This window comes from Amia ocellicauda, chromosome 9, assembly GCF_036373705.1.
Source record: "Amia ocellicauda isolate fAmiCal2 chromosome 9, fAmiCal2.hap1, whole genome shotgun sequence".
NCBI lineage: Eukaryota > Metazoa > Chordata > Actinopteri > Amiiformes > Amiidae > Amia > Amia ocellicauda.
Window position 1 is genome coordinate 41,302,110 of NC_089858.1, and position 18,652 is coordinate 41,320,761.

Here is an 18,652-nt window from a genome sequence, read left to right on the forward strand (position 1 = left end):
TGAGTTTAGGAATCTGACCAGGGCCATGAAATGCACTGTGTTGTCATCCTTGAACCACTGTGTTGCATTCTTAGGTTTACACTCAACCTGCACCTGTTACATGAGCTCTGTTTTTTTTTCCGTATTTGAAAAGGGAAGCTTGTCCATAACTTTTTTAATTGCCTATACAGTAAAAATTAACTCAAAGAAAGGCTTCATGAGTGGCGGAGGTTTTCTGAGGGGCAAAATGACTTAATTGGCCTGCACAGGATGATTGTCATGTTCCGTTGTTTTGAACAGTTATCTCATCTCAGATTTCTTCCAGCCTTCCTCATTCCTAACTGGGGGGGGGGGGGGGGGATGTTATCCCAAATGTGAAGATCTGAAGTTAATTGCTCCATGTTTCCTTGCCAACAAGCATATCCGTATGTATTTAAAAAAGAAAAGGAAAAAGAAACATGAGGTGATGAGCACTATCCATTTCCAAATATACAAACAATCCCTTCAAAATTCAACCCTGAACTTTGAAATACCAAAATGAAAAGTCAACATCAGTGACTCAGTATTGCTTCCAAAGGGCTTGGAAATCACATATGTGAGTCTGACAAGATGAGCTCATGTATAATGAGATTAAGAACTCAGTGCGGCTCTAGGCATTATCAGATCAAACTAGAGTGTTTGCATTTGGGAGCTGAAATGGAATCCAGGGAGATCCCAGGAGATCTTTCTTGTATGGGAAGGCAAGGTGGGGCGTAGCCTACAATTACAATTCTTCGTGTCACTTTTGGTTAATCAGTTTTACTCTCTGAGAAGGGCTTCATAAGATACCACCACTTGTACAGTTCTCCATTTTTCCCATCAGAATGGTTACCTCTCTATACCTTCTCCTTTTATAATGCCAACCCCACTTACTGCTGATTCAAAGGCCTGTCTTAGACTGGTCACTATAATGAGACAGAACTGTGTGTGTATTTAATTAGAGGTATGTGTTGAAATTAGGCCTACAAGGAATATTAATTGATGAGAAAAGATGACGTCAGATTCAGAATTAATAAGATATTTTTTGAAGTGTACATATAAGTGTTGTTGTTGTTTCCTACTGTCTCCAAACAATGTGGGGAAGCAATAAAAAAGGCAAACAGAATGTTAGGGTATATTGTTAAAAGTATAGTTGAGAACAAGGGAAGTAATGTTAAGACTGTAAAATGCACTAGTTAGAGCTCATCTGGATACTGTGCTCCACACTTCAAGAAAGATATCACTGCTCTAGAGGCAGTTCAGAAGAGAGCAACTAGACTTATTCCAGGTCTGAAGGGAATGTCCTACTCGGAGAGACTGAGGGAACTGAACCTTTTCACCCTGGAACAGAGGAGACTACGTGGAGACTTGATTCAAGTCTTCAAAATCGGAAAAGGCATTAACAACATCAAACCAGAGGAGCTTTTCCAGATCTGCAGGTACACATGGACCCGGGGACACAAATGGAAATTGGGCTTCAAGGTTGTCAAGACAGAAAACAGGAGACACTTCTTAACACAGAGAGTTGTCACAATCTGAACAAACTCCCCAGTGATGTGGTTGAAGCTGAAAATTTGGGAACATTCAAAAACAGACTGGATAGGATCCTTGGATCACTTAGTTATTAATGGACACCAAACGATGGTCAGTGGATGGTTTGATGCTTTATAATCTAATTGAAAGCACTGTGGCAGTAAATTAGTGCTCAGAATGCCCACATATGTTCAGACTGTACTTTTCCACCGTGGCCAGAAAAAATGCATGCATGCATGTATGTATGTATGTGTGTGGCATTGAAAGTACTGTGGCACTATATACAATATTTGTGAGTTTCACTGTGACTGTCTAACTGAAATGTAGTATACAAATGGTTTAATATAAAAGATCATCTCACCATTGCAAAGGCACACTTATGGCCATGGCCAGAATTAGAACAAAATGTACAATAATAATTCAGATAAGTATAATAAAATGCAAAAAATAAAATAATAAACAAATGACACTTTCATCTATCATCAAATTGTAGTTTTTGTATTTAATAATACATTACCATCCATATTGCTTTTGGTCTGTAAGTGTTTGCTCTTGTTGTTTGTGGTGTGTGCTACTCATGGTTTTATGGTTTCAAAACCCCCCAAAAATTGAATAGTTGAGCACATTAGATAACATGCACTGTGGATTAAGATGAAGCTTTTGGCACATAAGCAAGGTATTTGAAATGCATTGTGTGGGGTTAGTTACATAACCCATACTTCTGTTCTTAATGCACCACCAGTGTCATACCCCAGCAGATTTGATATGGCTATATCAAGAAGCAGTTACAGTATCCAAATATGTTGTGCTGTTAAAAATCTGTCTGAGCTATTAAATTGATAGCAACATCAATGGTTGTTATTGGTTTATGAAAATAGAACATATTTAGATTTCCTGCAGTCTTGAGGTTAATTAAAGGTTAAAGGTATCATCACTGCCACTAAAATCCATAGCATTAGGTGAGGTATAAAATCAAGGTGTCACTTTAATAGAAGGTAAACACATTGCCATTAAGTCATATTCCTGACTAGAAAGAAACACATTCTAGACTTGCTTCTCAGTACTGTGTATTGTTACTAGATCATGTTTATGTTACGTGGCTGTTTATTGTCACTTTCTTGAACAAAAGCTAAAAAACAAAACTGCCACCCAGAGTGTAAATGGGAGCCCAACCCACTTGACTCTGAATGAAGTTGGCTTCCTCCTGTTTGTGTTGTACAGAGAAGTCAGCAGAAACACTGACAATTGATGTGGCCAATAAATCTGTGTAATGTGCAGCTACAGAGAAAAGACAATGAGCAGCTCAGTATAGTTCTGGTTTAATCCCAGCTAGTTGTTTGGATGGCCTTTTGAAAAAGAGAGTGGACCTGGAAAGGGCTTGGCCTTCATACAGATCACTGCTCGTAGTTAGCTGTGTGCTTGGCGTGGAAATGAAAGAAAGACGGAAATAACTAAAGAAATCTTCAAGGTTCTTCAGAAATGTCTTGCCTCTAAAACACTGTTTGCAGTTTCAGCAGAGTGCTTGTGCTTGCATAACCCCATGTAAAATACTGGGTTCAGTTTCAGTTTAACAAACAAACAAGTGGGGAAATGGTTGTAGAAATAATTCAAAAACCCACCAGAATAATTTTGAAGTGAAAGGTATGACTCAGTGTCTTATGACTGGAACGGAGAGGACTTTATGAAGATGTAGGCTATACCATTAAATTATCTTGGAAGGTTCTTTCAGAACAATTCCTTAAGCTCAAATAGGATATAAAATAAAAACTGGTGTACATAACACAGAAAAAGGGGTATAGGCTACATCCTTATTCACAAAATTGTTTTTGGGGGGCAACAAATGAGTAAAATCTGATACACAGAGATGCTTAAAAAAGAGCATTCTCACAGTTAATAAAGAGACTAGCAAGCAAATAAACAGAAGGGCCTCCTCTTGTTTGCAGTCTTTACTGTTCTTAGGTATTTGATTGGACACCACAATCTTTTTTGGTACAATCTGTACCAAATGCTTGGGTCTATGTGTATAAAATAATCACTTTAGGGCTCAAAAGAAGAAACCTGTAAGCCCTAAAATCTGTAATACAATGAGTTAAAACCTGAGCTTTGACTTTGCATGGAAAATGATGGGCAGTCTGGTATGAACATGTTTAGCAGCCCTTGCATAGAATTTAGTGTTGTGCAGCACTGTAAAATATTCATTTATTTTCCTTAAACGTGCAGCCTAGGGAGTTAAGAATCCTGCAAGTTAATTAGAAATGAGTAATAATAGAAATTATTACTATGCACTTGCCCGGTGGGGGTGGTCTGAGCTGTGCTCAAGACACAGTCGAACAGAGGCTGAGATGGAGTCCTTGAGGCAGAGAGAAAGAGAGCAGAATTAATGCACATTTTTCCAGACTGTCTCTGCTAGTCCTCAGACAGGGTCTATTCAATATGTATTCAAGGCCTGGAAACTCAAATCCTGCTGGCTCCCTAATTTTTTAAAATCTTTATTACCTCCATGTCTTCGGCAATGAGCATGCTTTTGGAAGCTAGCTCTTGTAAAAGTGTTTTTAATTTGTGTGTGTGTGTGTGTGTGTATGTGCACTGTGACTAAGAATGTAGGTATCCTTAAATGTGACTGATGTCTTAATATAATGCCCTCTATCTTTTACCTGTATTGGAAGTGTACTTGATTTAGGAGGGAGTTCACTCAACACTGAGCTAAATAGTGTTGTCACTTTCTTCCAAATCACATGGTCATCCATTAGCCATTAACTTTCTGCATTCATCAGTACTTGCATTTAAGGTGCGCTTCATGAAATTATTTTATGCTCTCCCATTTTACAGAATTACAATGAAATAAGGCTCTAGTAAACAAACAAATTACAAAAAGAGACACTCCACAAATATCACACACACACAACACAAAACATTGAAAAATAATAGTTTTTACCTTAATGTACTCCGTAAGAGATAAATGGAAAACACTCAGACCCCTTCTCATTGAAACCTTGACAACACTATCCTATGATTTAAAGGATCGGGAAGGAGCATTTGGAATTTATACATTTGGTTTATATACTTCCACAATCCATGAAGGATTTTCTAAGTTGCCCCATTCTATATATGTCAAATGGACACAACACATAGCATTGGGTTCTAGTGAATATCAGAGGAGTGTAGACTAGATGCACTTGTTTGCATTGAGACTTTGCCATTCCACTCCTGTACTTCTGCTTTGGTTAAATGGCCAAGATTATCAGAATGCACTTTCACTAAAAATTGCTTGCAAAAGCAATGCAGGCGTGCCTCATTTTGTAGGCCTGGTTGAATTGTGCGTGGAAACAAGCTCGGTGTGACTCAGTTCTGTTGTGGATGGACCCCACAGTAGGTGGGAAGTTCTTCTGCTTCTGTGCTTTTCAGTGTTTAGCTCCCACCTCCACAATCGGTCCCCAGCTCTCCACAAGCGTTTGGCATCGTTTCCTTATTCACTATAATTTAACAGTAGGCCTGTGTGGAAGGCTGCTTATTTCCAAGCAATATAGCTCAGAGAAGATGTATTCTGGATGACAAAACATTGGGCAGTCTTGTGTTGACCACTGTGCCTCTCTGTCTAAATTTTCCATTGCAGTTAATTTAACCGAAATTAGTTCAGCCTCACACCTACTCACCAAGACTACAGTGACTTTCTTAGTTTTAATACGTTGAATAAGGCACAGTCCCTTATTACTTACTGTCTGTCCTCCTTGGTCTGAAGTCTGACTACTGGATCATCCCTGGAGTCCTGAAAATAGTAGGCAGTTGGTCTTTTAGTGATCAAGCTTCCTATTTCTGGAATTCACTCCCAGTTTTTATTCCTTTATTGCAGCTTTGTTCCCCAACTTAAAACATATACTATGCATTGGGCTTTGAATTTCAAATGTCTTGAGGTCAGTTTCTGACTATAGACACTGTATACATTTGTATTGAATCATCTGTAGCTTTCTCTTCTTTCTTCTACCACTCTACTTGCCCCAACCTCTTTTGTTTTAGTTTTTTTAAGGCCACCAGACCAACGACTGCATTATGGTCCTTCTATTGTTCTCAAAGTAGTGCATGCAGGCAGCTGTGTGCCCAATAAGGCTATACTCTCTTCTGTGTTTTGTGAGTGTGTCATGATCAGAGATCCTATGTGGGACTTCCCTGCAGATTTGGCATTCCTGCATCATTTTGTCCCCCTTTCATGTGCTTGGTGGAATGTGATTGATAGAATGTGTGTACATAAGGGAAGAGAAAATAAAAAGTGAAAAATGAAATATATTATGTGCCCCTGGACACATTTCTCTAAGTACCACAGTTCTATAGAAATTTTATATTGATGCCCACATAAGAGTTACACAGCTGAATTAGTTAACAATGCAAATGTGGCTTCAGATTGTGGAAAGCAATTTCCTGAATTCAACACCAGTGATCACTGAATTTGTTTCACATCAGCAAAATTATTCCAGCATCTACGTGAGTCTGTGATCATCCATTAAAGGGTATGGAACTCAAGATTTCTACTGCTGCTAATACACACTGTTTGCATGTATTTATAGTCACCTATCAAGAATGATTTATGTGCTATAGTATGCATTAGAACAATTACACCAGATCTGTGGTGTACAAGAAAGATAGTGTGTCAATGAAACCCATTTCCATGTGTGACTCATACATACATTGCAGCCTAAATTATCCATTCATGTTTGTTTTGTTTTTGTTTTTAACTTTTTCACAAAATAACTAAGCCCCCCTCCCCCATCTTGTTGGTAAGTGAGTAGTCTGTAAATTGCTCCCTCTGGAATGCCACAAAGCCGGGCTATGATACAATTAATCCTCTCTGGATAGGTAAGCAGACAAAGATTTGTCCCAATCCACTCTGATAGACTAATGATATTTCCATATCGTTTCCGTAGCAAGCACCATATCAGAAATCCAATTACAAAAACTGTGCATTGGAAACCGACTAAATATCGTAGCGATTATAAGATGTGATTAAAAATACAGAGATCCTGAGTCTCTGATGTGTCTTTGGATAAGACATGGATTTCCAGGCTAAATTGCATCTGAAGCCTTGTCCTGCAATAAGTATCATTACTTCTTAACACTTTGTAGAGGGGCTGGATTGCTCGCTTTCCACTAGTTCAGGTATACAAATACACTGCTGTAGTGCACCGTCAGGTTATACAGTGTCTGATTCATCGCCAGGCTCGAAGAAGCATCTAGATGGAGTTCAATAATGTATTGTGAATCAGCTGAGCTTTGTCAAGCCGAATTGCCTCTTTCATTCCATTATGTCTTGCGTTATTATACTGAATCAGTATAATAGTCTGAATCAGTCGCAAGATCGGATTCTGATCTCTTAATTAATTAGTCAGCATTCGAGTTCCAGAGGCTTCAAATACAGAGCTATGAAAGTCAGTCACAGCAATTAGGGGTTTACAGCTTCACTGCTGACTTCACAAGGTCTACTGTCAGTATCTATCTCAGACCCTTAGCACTACTGCTGATTTGTGCTCGTCCTTTTTTTCCCAAGGAGTGATTTAATAAAGTTTTTATTTTTTTAACACTGAGAGTCTTTCAGAAGTGAAGTATTTCTAATTTGGATTTTATTTTTGAATGGAAATCTTTTAAACCATTCAAAAATAAAATACTTTACCTGTGTATTATTAGTAGGGGTAGTGGCACTCTATTAAGATTTTGATTATTGTGACTTATGATTTAGAATCGTAAAACATGACAATCTGCAGTTATTTTTCTCAATTTATTTGCATTATAACACAGATTACTGTCATTCTAGAAGTGGGAATAGAGTTGACGTAAGGAGGAGAGTGATTAACAGCATTAGTCTCCACTTTAAAACAAAACTGCCTTTTTCGTGTGTGGTAGAAACAGCGATCATTGCAGTGATGTCAAACGTAAATGTTCTTGCCGCACTTCTACAGGCTTAAAGATGATACCTCATAATATTTGACTGAGCATTAGAAAGAAGGGGGGAAGAGTCATTTCAAATCCTTTATTACATCTATAATGAACTACTATATTTAACAATACTGCATTCCTGATATTACATCCTTTCATATGACACAAGTGTAATTTCTGGATATACACAAAATAATTTAAAGAAACCCAGAAATGTTTATAGAAACCAGGAGAGGAGAAGGGAAGTTTTGTTGTACATGAGAGCTGCCTTTTTTCTGCTTGGGTTTATTCTGCATATTAACAGCAAGCACTCGGTAAAGATTTAACCAGGTGTGTGCTGTCAATATATACAGTATAAAACAGTAATAATATAAGAATAAGTAGACAATTCACTATCAGGATCCTGTTAATGTATTTTTGCTTTAATGAAACAGGAGTGTCTCGTCATCTTGGTATCATTATGGTGCTTTGGATAAATGCATATCATTTGTGTGTGTGGTTTTTAATCTAGAATTTGTGAAAAGTTACAAAAAGATGTGAAAATATGTTTAGGAAAAAGGGAAAAAAATGTAATCAGACTATATAAAGCTGCTGCTTTTCTCCAACCTTTTTTCTTAATTATTTTTAAATCGTTAAAGTCTGCTGGAGTGCTGTTAATGGGTTAAACACCAAGCTTCAAATAGATTTAAAATTTAGAGTGACTCAGACTTTGGAAGTCATTCAAGCTGTGTTTATTTCTTGGTGTGAAATTTGTGACTCTTAATGCTTTGATTTATAAATGTTCATTGCGCGTGTTTGGGTTTTTTGTTTTTTATGTTTTTGTTTTTCCTCAAAGACCTGGTAACACTACACTCATTCACTTGCCTGTGTCAGTGTATGTTTTCCAGCTCTTTAGTAAAAACAACAATACCAAAAATGTATCCCCCATACTCTTTTTTCTCATGAAAACTTCCATCAGAATTGGGGAATTGGGGAAACAACAGACTTTTTTATTGTGTGCCAGGGTCAGGAAAAGACCAGGTTTACTTGAGCCCTGCTGAATATTGATTATGGTCAGATGTAAACAGACTTTTCCAAGGGCAAACGTTATAGTATACTACCTTTTGTGTCTTTATTAAAACCTTAACAACAGTACTGCATAGTTAAAAATACAATTTTCTTGTTGATGTCTGTCTACTATTTAACCCCTTTGATACTCTCCCATTAACACAAAACATTGCAGACTATGATTACCCAGCAAAAAATGTTTTATAGACTCCCTTTTTGAAAGTGTTGACTTTCTCCCCATTTTCTATGGTATAGAATCATAGTAGCCTACACTTTTACCACTATTAGACTAGACTAGACTAAAGGCTGGTTTCACAAACACAGATTAACACTACTCTTACACTAGTCCCAATGTTACTTTAGGTAGGGTAGTTCAAGACTAGTACTAATCAGGATCTAAGAAACCAGTTGTAAAAGTATTCAGGTACCCTGCAAGCCACAAGATTTGCCAATGATAATTTGAGGCCCTGAATAGCATAATTTGTGCACTGCTCTCTTGAGAATTCTGCTGATTTCTGCAGCTTGGCAGCCTTGGTCACAACCTAGAAATGTCTTAAGAACATAAGAAAGTTTACAATTCTACACTTTTGACAATATACCCTAGCATTTTGTTGCCTTTTTTATTACTTCCCCACATTGTTTGGATGGGAAAGTGAGGAGTCCACATAGACTCCTAGGTGTTTCTCATGCATTACTTCATCTAGTTCTATTCCTCCCATAGTGTAATTATAGTGGACTGCATGTAATGCCTTGCACTCATCCACATTGAATTTCATCTTCAATCTTATAGTGGTCTTGAAGTCATAGTTATAGTGATAGTGGTCTTGTGGCACACAAGTTAAAGTAAAAAATAAACAACCAAAAAAACTGTATATATTCTAAGAGCTGAATACTTAGAATACTTTTAATATGATTATGATAACCGCTCTGCCAATTAGCCTAGTTAACCTAGATTTTTTCTTACTTAGAATCATGGCTTTGGAGTGGAAACCCAGAGCTGGTAAAAGGAAAATTTTGCCTGTACCACACTCCAACTTAAAAAAGATTATTACATTTTCTGATACAACACAATGCTTCAGGAAATTAGTTTTTAATTCAGGAAGTTTTTAGTTTGACTGGCTGTTTCAGTGTTTCTTACATTAGTCACAGTGTTCAAGTATTTGGTGGATTTGGTTTCAAATAAATCAATGATATCGCTTTCTTTTAAATAATTATTATACAGTTCTTTATTTAATTTGAGCTGGAGCATGGAGCAGAGCTGGAGCAACCATTATCCCTGCTTATGATCTATAGAGTGATATAGAAACACATTCATGTGTCTTATTGGAAAATCACATCTTTTCAGAGTCTTGCGTATTTTTTGTTTGACAGTAAAGAAACAAGTGATTCAATCAAGCCTTTTAGTGTTGTTCTACAAACACCCAACCATGCTTTAATAATGGAATGGCCTAATAAATCCATATAGAAACCAGTATCAGATTTTACAGCTCTGACTAATTATAATTTTAAAGTCTAACTACTGTGTATATCACTGTGACTTGTCTTAACATACCCCAAAATGGCATGTGGTTATTTAATTACTTGCCACCAGATTTTTTTTTTAAATCATTTTGAGGATTCAGTTTCCTTCGTACAAAGAAAGCCATATTTACATACCAGCTAGAGAGAATTTAAAAGCCTGTCATTAGGCAATTTATTGGAAGACCGTCTGTAATGCAAGCAGTTATGTTTCTTCTGGAATGTCAAAGGGAGAACATCAATTATTAAGCATTAATTATTAAGATAAATACTGTGGCTGATGGTTTTAATGCTAGACATGCACAAATGATAAAAAAAAATCAAATCCTGCTCCTGAAATGAAAATTAAATAATCATTCAGTTTTATATGAAAACCTTTTGGGTGAACCGGGAATGACTCATTTCCCAGAGCAAATCTCGATGGCTTCAGTCAAGACCAGTTAACTATCCCTGTGCACTTGACGGCAAAGTCTAATCTTTTTGGACCACATTTGATGTTTGTGGCAGGAGCTTTGTTTGTTAAAATCGTGATCATGACCCTTAGATTGTGTTTTCCCAACACCACCAGTAATGAGATTAGCATTCCTAACTGCTCGCTGTGTTCTAGGAATGGCAGCGCATTCTCAAGGCAATAAGTGATCATTTGGTTGTCATGGTCACCAGACTAACTCGCAGTCCAGCTCAACAACACACACAAGGAAGTGACCTGTCAGTTTCTCATGTCAACCATCCTTCTCCAACGTGGCTTTTAAAATGCAAAAAGAAATCCAAATCAACAACCATTAATTTTATTTAAGCAGGATCATTTACCTGACTAGACCAAAGCTTGGAGAAGCAATAACCACCCACCACTCCGCCCTCTTTCCCTACTTTAGGATTTTTCAGGAGTTAGTGTAGACCTGTCTCTGCACCTTGCTTTTGACACTCAAACTCAAGTGCCATTTTTGAGTTGTTTGTTTTTCCAGCTGGGATTTTTCTACTGGATTTTGTTAGGGTCAAACACTGGAATCGCTGTTTCAAGGTGCCGCAGCAAGAAGAGCAGTAGAATTCGTAGACAAGAGACTAGAAGACCGAACATATTGTTCTGAACATTTTAGTAGGGCTGCCAGCTTTCGGTTCCATTCTTCCAAAACTACCTTCTGTGTCTCTAGTACCAACAAAACTAATCGATTGACAGCCAGGCTAAATTCAAACATAATTTTTTATGCCAAGTTCATTGCTTTAACCGGCTGTGTCATCTGATTGGATTTTACATCAAGCCCTCTTTTTTTAATGCAAACCATCAATTCTGCTAATTATTTGTTTACTATTTCTTCTCTTTTACTTGCTCACTTTAAAAATAGGTGAATCTCTTGGTGTTTTTTAACAGATGTGCCATAATGACTGCAGTCACGGTAAAGAGATCTGATTACTCGACAAAATCAAATAGATAGAAATGTATTGAACGTATTGCTTTATCAGGAAACTTAAAAAATAAGAATGCAAGTTTCTTTTCTTGTTTCTAGAAATATGAGTAATTCAAATTTTTTAGTTCAAATATTGCACCTTGGGTCTCCATTGGCAGATGTTTTTCTGTTTATTTGACACACATATGCTTATAACCTGATTGATATACAGAGCTGCTAATTAGACTGAAAAAAATTATTACTTAAGCAAACAACCAAGCAATTCTAAAAGGAAAAGCTCTGGGGATTATATTGATCGTGGTGGATTTGACCCTGAATACTTCAGTTGTGGGGTTTTTGTCTCTTGGAGAAATTCGGCACATTTACATTATTCTTCGCGTTTGTGTAAGCAATTTGACACAGGCATGACTGCTTTGGCCTACGAGTATGCCTTGCAAATTGATCATGTATGGCAATAAAGACTCTGAAAAGTGTACAAGATCTTTAAAACATTGCTTCAGGACTAATTAACAGTAAAATACTTCACAAGCCCTACTGAAGAAATTATATGGTTATAGGAAATGTGAGGGAAAACAAAGGATTTCATCCACATTAACACATTAACACTTTATTCAGGCAAGACCATTCGCAAAAAAAAAAAAAAAAAAATGCTGACTGGTTTAATGAGTAGCTGTGTTTCAACAGTAAAAGGGGATAATGGGAAAATTACTGAATTGTGACAGAATGCATGCATACGTGTAGATACTAGCTTTCTGGGAAAAGCCATTGTGTAACAACAGGGGCGTCGCAAGGAATTCTGGGCTGAGATATCATGTCTGGGCCTTCTAATCTGTCCCATCTGTCTGGGACTTAATGTCGACATTGGTACAATAACAAGATCAAAACAGTGCCTACAATACTCGTTTGCCGCGATCATTTACTATTATCGTATATATTTCGAGAACGCCCTGTTAAGGTTATTCCATAAGCTAAGCTAACCCAACCTAGTACGTGCTAACTTGTATTGCTCAGCTAACCTCTCAAATCCTCGGCTTGCCTAGAACTAGTAGGTATGTGACTACATTTTTAAATGTCACTATTTACCCCTGACATTGGTGTAGACATATAGAGGGTTAAACAATTGAAATTTGATACCAAAACCAAGCCTGTACCTTCATTATTAAGGAAAGTATCGAGAATTAACACTAAACTGTTCGAAAACATTAAAAAAGCTTATATCTCCATTAAAATTTAAGTTAATTGAATGAAACTTTCACCAAATCATCACGAAACTGCTGCATACTTTTTTGGGGGCACCAGATTTTACTTTCGGTAGTGGCATCTTGTCAGCCACCAGTTGCGGGGCAGTTCGCTATCTTCACCTTTCAGTGCTACAATTCCTTTTTCCCTCTGGCCAGTTTTTCCCAGTTGTGCAGGACCGCATATCCGACTTGGGACAAACAATTTAACATGGGGAGGATGGGGGTGGGGTGTTGTGTATTCATTAGCGATTTCTTCACAAATTTTATTCAATTTATAGATTAACACTATTGAGTTATGTAAACCCACAACAGTGGGCCCCTGTCAAGCCACGGAACGGGTTAATTATTTCCCCATTTCACCCCATTTGGAATGCTCCTGAGTAACAATGTCTTTGTCTTCACCTGTTGGCAAGCACTGCTTAGGTGCTGTGTTTAGCTGTTAGTTTACTTTTGAGTGAACCCACTTATATGATTCCTTCAGGGATGTGTTGTGGCAGCAATTTGGTCCCATTTATTCCTATAGACTGAGAGTTATAGAACAGCAATTATCTGTTCTTCAGTTCTGGCAGAAATCTGTTTAATGAGAGAAATGGGTTACTTCCTATCTAGAGCTTTAGGGACAATATTGCTTTATATTCTGAACTTTTTATTAGCTGATTGGCCCCAGTTTTGTTTTGCCATAGACTATAGAGCCAGTGCATTGAGTTCCTTTGAAGAAATTGATCTTCAAGCCAAGATAACAGGTATGAGTTATTAAATGTCTGCTGCTGTTTTGTAGCCAAAATGAAGAGAAGACTTAGAGCCATTTATTTTAATAGGAGAGATATAAGGGGGGAGGTGGGGTTGGGTCCCCTCTTTAAGCTTTAAGATTTTTCTTAGGAACTGCTTACATGAATTGAATAATACAATTTATCTGTTTACCCTGTAATTTTGAAGTGCAAAAAAGAATGGAATGGGCCGACTATGTTTCAGAGGTTGCATGCAACTTCACGACTTGTGGGATAATTTGACAGTTTAATCAGTGAGACCAGTTGACTAACAACTGGTGGTTCCACAAAAGAGATCTTGCTTTCAGAGAAAGATAACTAGTTTTTTCTGCACTTACTTAAAAATAGTCTGACCAAAGTTTCTCTCCTTGATACCACACAACTTGGGCCCCAAAAAACATGAAAAAACATCTAACTCTGAAACTTCTTCAGAGATATAGGGAAAACTTGATTCCACACTGGTGAAGGCAATACATATTTGAAGGCAATACACATTTGAACATATGAATGACTACCAGCACTGCAAAATGATCTACAGAAATGAACTTGACATATTGGTGCGGTTATTAGAGGAAGCAAATGTACTGTCAACATTTTTTCAACATGTAGACATTGTTTTTTAATTTTATTTCAGTAACATTTTTGTTTTCTCTTTCCCTCCCTCTCTCTCTTTCAGGACACTGTTTGGGTTCAGGGGATTCACTCTCACTGAAATGCCCTATCTGGGACTCCCAGGTATAGTGACAGTTTGTTCTATTCCTTTTTCTTTTACTCTCTCATTTTAAAGAAAGCTTTTAAAATGTACCTCATGAAGGGCATTGACCACATCAAACCAGAGGAACTTTTCCAGATGTGCAGGGACACAAATGGAAATTGGGCTTCCATGCATTCAAGATGGAAAACAGGAGACACTTCTTCACACAGAGTTGTTATAACCCAGAACAAACTCCCCAGCGATGTGGATGAAGCTGAAAATTTGGGAACATTTAAAAGTAGACTAGGATCTTTGGATCACCAAACGAGCATGATGGGTCGAATGGCCTCCTCTCCTTTGTAAACTTTCTTATGTACCTTCGGCTGGAGAGAGATGAAGAAATACAATTCTGAAAGGACAACTATAGGGAAAACTAACCATAAAGAGAATCCATAATTTCTTACATTTAAGTTTTGATCTGTATTTATGTAACGACCTCAGGGACAAGGATGGTGGATCCAATTTCAGGCTTACTAATTAGATGGGAGAAAGGCAAACAATCTAACAAGGGGGAATCCAAAAGGAAAAAAACAATAACGGGTCAGTCGATTGGGCAAACAGGCTAGACGGAGATCCAGAGAGGTAGTCGAGAACGAGAAGGCAAGGGTCAAAACACAAGCCGTTACAAAGATAAGCAAAATGCTCAGAAATTACTCTAAAGAGAATGCAAGACTTTACAAAGTGCCTGAGGAATATATACTGTGTAGAGGGAAGCAGGGACCAATGGGAAGAGGAGGAGGATGGAACAAGTGCACATGGGTTGGGAGGAATGTTAATTGAATGATTGATCCTGGTGCTGGGGAATGTGAGAGACAGGGTTTAGTATTCAGGTGAGAAGGAACTCTGGTGGTGAACTGAAGTAGGGTGAAGTGAAGCTGTGATCATTTATAAATCATGTGTTGTCTTGTTAAAGTATTGATGGAGAGGTCGAAAAACTTAACAATTACTTACTACTGCTTGCTGCTGCAATGAGAACTAATACTCCTATTTCTATTTACCATTGTTTTTGGAAACCCTTTTCCAGTCTGATAGTAGATATATTCAACTTGTGTTCTGCTAAAGAAATTGTAGGCCAAGACTGTTGATTTTTGCAGTTGTTTTCTCATTACCTCCACATTTCTGTAGGCTGCATTGATTCTGTAGAAATCTACAGTTGTCTCATCTTTAAGTTTGTGTCCCTATGTGTGGCAAGCTGGCATTCAACTTGGGAGTGTCAAATGTTCTTCTGCAGAACTGTTATTGATATTGGCATTGGAATTCTTCTCATTTGCAGACTACACCCCCCAAAAAAAATATGTTATCCCACTTAAACTCTAAACTGATGGCACAAGCCTTACAGGCTTTTAGTAAGATTGCCTTTGGCTTAATTAGAGAATTGTATTCAAGCAGTTATATCCAGCCCAGGGAGAACTGTCAGATTACAGTCCAGCTTTTCTGGCAGCAGTGAGAAAACCTTAGGGCATATTAATTCCTACTCACTTGCATACGTCTACTGAGGACACACGTCTTTGAATTGACAGGTTATTTCCTTTGATTGTCCTAGTGACTCAGTTGCTGTTTGGCAGTGTCTTCCCAATATTGTATCACCCATTGCAGGAATTTTCTTTGCCTTTAACAGAGCCCAGAAATACAGGAGCATAAATTTGTTTCATAACTTATTAAAAACATGCATCAATTTTATCGCTGAAACAGACCTTATAAATAACTACATGCTCTCATAGAACCCTTCTATTGTTGGCGTTCAAGGTTATAACCTTTGTAGCTGTATTTTGATTTTACACATTATGTTCTGCCTATGCCTCGTAAAAAGACACCTCAGAAACCTTTTTTATTCTGTCCCAAAAGGAAGGTTAGGACTGTAGCTTTTAAAGGCCAGTGCTCAGCATGCAGATTGGACCCTATAGTCCAGAAATTGCTTGGCTGTCATTAGCTAAATGTAACTTGGATTTCCCAGAGGGGGTGCCTCCAAATTAATCAGCCAATTTCACAATTAGCCCTTTGAGACATGGCTACATCAATCCTCCACCATCATTTGCTCCATTTTTCTATGTCAGTGGTGGCATCCCTGTTCCTGGAGAGCCAAAATATAGCAGGTGTTTTTCTGTCACTAAAACATCAATCACTGAACTTCTTGGTCATTTTGACTAGTTGAATCGGTTAAGTAGTTAATGTTTTGTATACATCACAAACCAGAATACACTCTCTCTCTCCAGGGCCAGCCCTGGTCGATGTTATGGAGTTGCAGCATGAAAACAAGAAGATGCCCTCATACACAATATTAGGAAGGACTCAATGTTGTCTTTGTCGCACAATTGCCAGGGTGTGGTCGCACTAAGCCAACTTCGGCCTAGACCAAATCAAAACTTTGACCCACATGCCAGTCATAAATTATGATGAAGTACACTATTGCATTTTGATTTATGAATAGTATAAAGTGGTTTCTAACAATACATTAAACTGTGATTTAAATTTGTGATTTGAAGGTTTAATTTGGTCTAGTCCTAATTGTGTTATATTAGCCACAGAGTGAAAAGTAAATGGTGTGGATCAATTGAAGTGGCCTACAATGTTACCCTAGTGTAGTCAATTTGAATTAACACAAGCCACTCAGTTGTGTCTGTTACAAATACAAATTTTGAAATGCAAAATATACAGAATCCTTTCAATTAAAAAACATTCCCAGGGGAATCCAAATGGTTAATGAGGAGATTGGCTTTGTGTTTCATGTGGTTCATAGCTGAGAACATAAAGAAGGGTTTTAATTTCATTCCATCGTTTTCTTTTTTAGTTGCAAATAAATGTAATAATCTGTAATAAGGAAAAAAAAAATTGGGCTAGATGATCAGAGTAATAGGCAGACCGAGAGAGAGGTAGCCTATGTAGCTTACATGTTTATTGTTCCTATGAGATTGAAGACATGATCAATCTCAGTGGCTGAAATAGAGGGAACCTACCCCCCCGCACACACATACATACCCCTCCTGTGATTTAATGGGATATCCCCTAATGGACAGCTTCTAGGCTCATTGTCAGATCCATAGTTTGGAGAGGTGCCAATTACTGCGAAGAAAATTCTGTCTCCATTTAGCTCAAATCGACCTGATATTCATGTATCTGTAGAATGGATACATGCATAAATCCATCTGTAGACCGCGACCATCAACAAAGATTTTGTATTTTTATTTTTTATCTGTACAGGTCGTCAGTTTCACTAGAATCTGAATAAAAAACACTTCTTTGTGAGAAGACTGACTCACATGATATATAATGGTAGTCTATGGTGTCAGGCACATAAATGCTAATTGTATTTCAAGAAATCTATAGTTTGGCACAGGATTGTTCTGCTCTCCTGTTTCCTTTGCACTTGGCTCCAGCCCTACTTAGTTGACTATGTCAACATTTGCATGAGAAAAGAGGTAAACAGAGTAATCTGTTCTGCAGATATGGTGTGACAAATCCCAGCTATGATGTGTTATTTTCTAATAAGACACCATGGCAAAGAAATTCCACATGGAAATCCGCAGGCAGAATATATCCCCTCCTCCCTGCTTTTGATCTCATTAATGTGACTTACTGTGACTGACCTTATCTTCACCAAGGGTAACACTTTATAGCTTAATTTCCAGTACATTGTCATACAGTTCTGCAGAAACAGACAACGTCAATATATGTGTCTCTTTCTCTATCTTGAAAGAGTCATATGCACCAGATCCATGAGGGATTGTTGCTTATTCTTCTTTGTAAATATCCCTCCATGTTTTAACACTGCCCAATTTTAGACCCTTCAATTGATTTTCAATTAACGTTTTAACACCCTCTCTCTATTTTACAGAATAATTTGGCTGACACTTCAAAGGAAATTGCCTTTTTTTTGTTTTCCTGTTGACATGATGCAAAAGGTAAATACTCCTTCTATGTTATACCCTCAGGTAATTTAATAAGCTATTGTCTTCCAAGTGTGTTGTGTCATACATGACATGACCATGTGTCGTACCTCCTTCTCCGATGCAGGTTTATAGAAGTCTGTGTTTCTTGCAAACCTCTGCAGTTATAGAAGAAGGGGGGGGGGGGTTAGTTACAATTAGATTATTTATATATTATTATATTATGATTGTTATTATTATTTATTAGCAGATTCTTTTTTTTTTTTTTTTTTTTTTACTTTTTGTAATTAAGCACAAATATCAATTAAATTGAATTGTAGGGCTGTATTTTGTCCTGGGCTAGTGTTTGGGTCTCCAGTACATTTAGGCCTAAGTTAAGGTAAAGGATTCAACCAAATGAACCTGGTGCAGATTTGTATGGGTCTACTTGAAATTGTTGTTTGAACTTGAAATGGGGCAGGTATCCTACTGCTGTGACACAATGAGTTGTAGTGAAAAGTCTGTCCTTTCTGCCCTGCAATGCAGCATCACAGTTCAGCATAGCAATTCTAAGCATAAGTGAGGTGTTAGGCTAATTAGGTAG

General features: G+C 37.6%; 1 protein-coding gene across 10 annotated transcripts in view; it reads left to right on the plus strand.

Moving 5' to 3' along the window:
* Positions 1 to 18,652, plus strand: part of dmtn (dematin actin binding protein) — a 50,602-nt gene that overhangs the window by 14,185 nt on the left and 17,765 nt on the right. For 8 of the 10 annotated variants that reach the window (XM_066714501.1, XM_066714493.1, XM_066714500.1 and 5 more), the window contains 2 exons: positions 14,108 to 14,166; positions 18,018 to 18,084. In XM_066714501.1, coding sequence (XP_066570598.1) covers positions 18,073 to 18,084 — 12 coding nt within the window. In that variant the 5' untranslated portion in view covers positions 14,108 to 14,166; positions 18,018 to 18,072. Of the gene's footprint in view, positions 1 to 13,347; positions 13,408 to 14,107; positions 14,167 to 18,017; positions 18,085 to 18,652 lie in introns of all 10 variants that reach the window. The other 2 variants (XM_066714499.1, XM_066714496.1) reach the window with 1 other exon arrangement.